At 42.7% G+C, this 3,344-nt stretch overlaps 1 protein-coding gene across 1 annotated transcript; it reads left to right on the top strand.

Moving 5' to 3' along the window:
• Window positions 1-335: 335 nt before the first annotated feature.
• On the top strand, window positions 336-2,945 carry LOC132397782 (syntaxin-3-like). The gene has a single exon (XM_059976542.1). The coding sequence runs from the start codon at window positions 336-338 to the stop codon at window positions 1,212-1,214; it is 879 nt and encodes a 292-aa protein (XP_059832525.1). The 3' UTR covers window positions 1,215-2,945.
• The last annotated feature ends 399 nt before the right edge of the window (window positions 2,946-3,344 follow it).

Genomic DNA, 3,344 nt, shown 5'->3' with positions numbered 1-3,344 from the left:
GTTGAGTGGGATCTGGGATCAGCCATGATGGAATGATAGAGCGGACTCGATGGGCTGAATGGCCTAATTCTGCTCATATGTCTTATGGCCTTATCTAATCTTATTCAGATATTGCAGCAACTTAGAGGTGAGGCTGGTTAGGTTTTCTAACCTCTGGAGATTCTAAGCACAGTACACGTGTTTATATCATGTGACGAAAGTAAACTATGGGAGTTGTCTCAAACACGAATATTTGGCAAAGATACAGAAAGTACTGGCTATAGAAACCGCAGCGTTTGTTTCCGGAGGTTTATTAATTGATCGGAAACGTTTGGAGCAAGGCTCAAGCACCTACAATGAAGGACAGATTGGACGAGTTAAAGAAAGCGGCGCAGGACAACTTCACGGAGAGTATTGATGGAATCGACAACCCAGTGTTTGCAAGGATAGAATGCAACAGACTAGTTGGTTTCTTTGAAGATATTTCAGCCATTTCCTCAAACCTCAACGAATTGGAAGATTTAGTTCATGCTATTCAAAAGACGCAAGGAGAGGTGTTGTGTGGAACTGCACATGAGAATATCTACAACAAAAAGAAAACTCTGAAAGATGACAAATGCCAGTTCACCAATGAGGCCAAGGTCATTCAGTCGCAGCTGGATAACATGAAGGATGTAGTTTTTCGGAAAAGGCAAGAGGTGCCTTACTCGGTTGAGTACAGGATTCGCCAGCATCAGTATAATGCGCTGGTAACTCGCTATCAGCAGATCCTAACTTCGCACTACACAAAAGAGACCGAATACGTCGGCAAGTTGAAACAGCAAATTCTTCGGCAGACTCAGCTTGCTGGCGTGAAACTGCAGGACGAAGACGTTGATAGTTTTGTGGAGAACCTTTCTGCTCCACGAATTGTTGGCCAGGATCTGGAAATCCTCAAAGCCAAGGAGCACTTGGCTCAAGCCCAGGAGCGCCACAAACAGCTATTGGACCTTGAGTCGCAGATTGCTGAACTTCACGAACTCTTCCTCCAGTTTGAGGTATTGGTAACTGAGCAACAGGAGATTGTAAACAGCATTGAATACAATGTACACCACACTGTTGACTATATTGCACAGTCCTCAGACCATGTTAAAACAGCGATAAAGTATCAGAAGAAATCTCGGGTCACTGCTGCTGCGGCGGCTGTCCTGGGACTGTGTGTTTGTGTTCCATGTATCGCAAGGATGTCTTCTTAAAAGCAGCAGCATTGCCCGTGGCTTTCCTGAGGACCCAGCAAGTCCTGAGGAGGGAACTCACTATTGCATTCTATTTCTGCGGCTGGACAGCAATGTGGACACCTGTGATTGCGTGTTCGGGAGGTGTGCGTCAGAGGCTAATCTTTCACACCGTGACCCTGGGGAGTTTCCAGTGTTTACAAGGGTTTGCTGACGTTAACCAAGGGATTAGTATTAATCGCAGAATTATAAATGAAGTAAGTGAGAATATTGCCGACTCTCATCAAGATTTTTAAAAAATTCTCTCTCTCAGGCACCTATTTTTTTGCACGAATTATTGTATTCAGCTGCAGGATCTCAGAAAGATGAGAGAACAGTGAAAAGTTGTCTGGTGTAAACGGAAACTTTATGAGTGGTGTAAACAGACACATTAATTATAAAGTGTTTCTGATAAATTAGGCCAGTGAAGACAAATCTATTATCCAAGTATTTTAATGCAGGTGAATGTGAGTTCACCCTGCTTTAACCGGTAGAATAACAAACTATACTTCCTGTCCTTCCCGGAAAAGTTCTTCCAGAACAACACATTTTACCACAAGTTTGTCGGGTCTTGGAAAATCCTGCCGACATTGCAGGAGAAGGACTTGATGAGTAGACTATCCAGACTCTCTGGTAGAATGCCTCATCGCCAGACCTCACCTACAGGAACCAAGACGTTTCCTGACTGGCCATGAGAGAAACCCTCCCAGTCAGATCTTACTGGAGCATGACTGGAGCATCGCTCGCGCCACGGGATGACTGCTGTAGGAAAGAGCCCTCAGCTCACCTCTGCGGACTGTGGATTTGTGTACGGGGTGTGGAGAAAGAGGCCTATGCCGTGATTCATCCAGAGTAGCAGCTTGACAAAGGGCTCGCTGATCCCACGGACATACATGGAGGGCAACATCAGGTGTTGCGGCTGGTTATCTACTCAGTGTAAGTTGCGCGTTGGTCTGCCCAAATACTGTTGGTCTTCCAGCACATCGAGATGTCCGTGGAGGAATACTACCAACTAGTACATTTCAACAGTTCCAGCATTCCAGGCTGCAGGGAACACCGAAGCTCGGTGCAGTCACGGCAATGGCTCGATGGAGAAGGTCCACAGTATAGGGTTCTTCTGCTTTTGGAGAAGGAGGGGCCAGAATGGGTGAGGAAACCCAGCAGTGCTATTGATGTGCGGAATGCAATAGAACAGAACTGAAAGCACTGACCTCCAATGTAAAGAATGAAAAGGCTTTGCATAGTTTATTGTAAATGTTTTGTTTATTATGAATAAAGTTTATTTTAATATTTAAAAAAGAATAATAAGAACATTGTGAAATATTTCTGTTGAAGGATAGCCAAGACTTGGTGTGTGGTTGTTACCCAAACCACAGTTATATTCCCTAGATCTTAGAAGGTTAAAGGGAGTCCTGACTGAACTTCTAAGTTACTTTACAGTTAGATTTAAGGGGATGGTAAGATGAACAAAATTATTTCCAAACAAGTTTGGGAAACCTTCACCAAACAGTTTCTATTGTCTTAATGGCAGGTCAGGTCACCAAGATTATTTTAAAATCAAGATTGATGGATTCTGTATTAAGGAAGGTCAGGAAAAGATGGGAATGGAAGTACATTATAGAATAAGCATGTTCTCAAGACATGCTCAACAACCTACTCTAGTTCCTGTGAGTTTCCTGAAAAAGCTGGACAAACAATTAATCTTTACCTGTATTGCCACCTTTGTATAACAATTACAGTTTCTTTGAATAAATTGACTTTAGTTCTGTTTTGAATATGATTTCTGTACTTTTTGTGATTTTCTTTTCCATTTGAGTTTATAATTTACTCAGAATTTGTGAAAATAAAGGTTGTTGGGATATCTGCTGTTCAGACAAAGCTCCCATTGTGACAGAACCATTATATGCTAACTCATTGAAAGACCTTTCCGAAATTTGGTGATGTGGTTTATTTTTTATTCTTGGGATATGCCTGTCAGTCAAAGAATATTGTCGATTTCAAGCTACCTTGCAAAAAATGGTGATAGTTGCCCTCCTGAGCACTGAGGTATGAAGGCAAACACAGCACAGAGATGCCTTTGTACAGGGTTTGAATCTAGCAGGATACAAGGAC

The sequence above is a fragment of the Hypanus sabinus genome, chromosome 8 (genome assembly GCF_030144855.1).
Source record: "Hypanus sabinus isolate sHypSab1 chromosome 8, sHypSab1.hap1, whole genome shotgun sequence".
Taxonomy (NCBI): domain Eukaryota; kingdom Metazoa; phylum Chordata; class Chondrichthyes; order Myliobatiformes; family Dasyatidae; genus Hypanus; species Hypanus sabinus.
The sequence above is the reverse complement of the archived record's forward strand: the minus strand, read 5'-3'. Positions and strand labels throughout refer to the sequence as shown.

Bases quoted from the DNA above. Each gene is read 5' to 3' on its own strand.
- LOC132397782 (XM_059976542.1), top strand. From the start codon at position 336: ATGAAGGACAGATTGGACGAGTTAAAGAAAGCGGCGCAGGACAACTTC.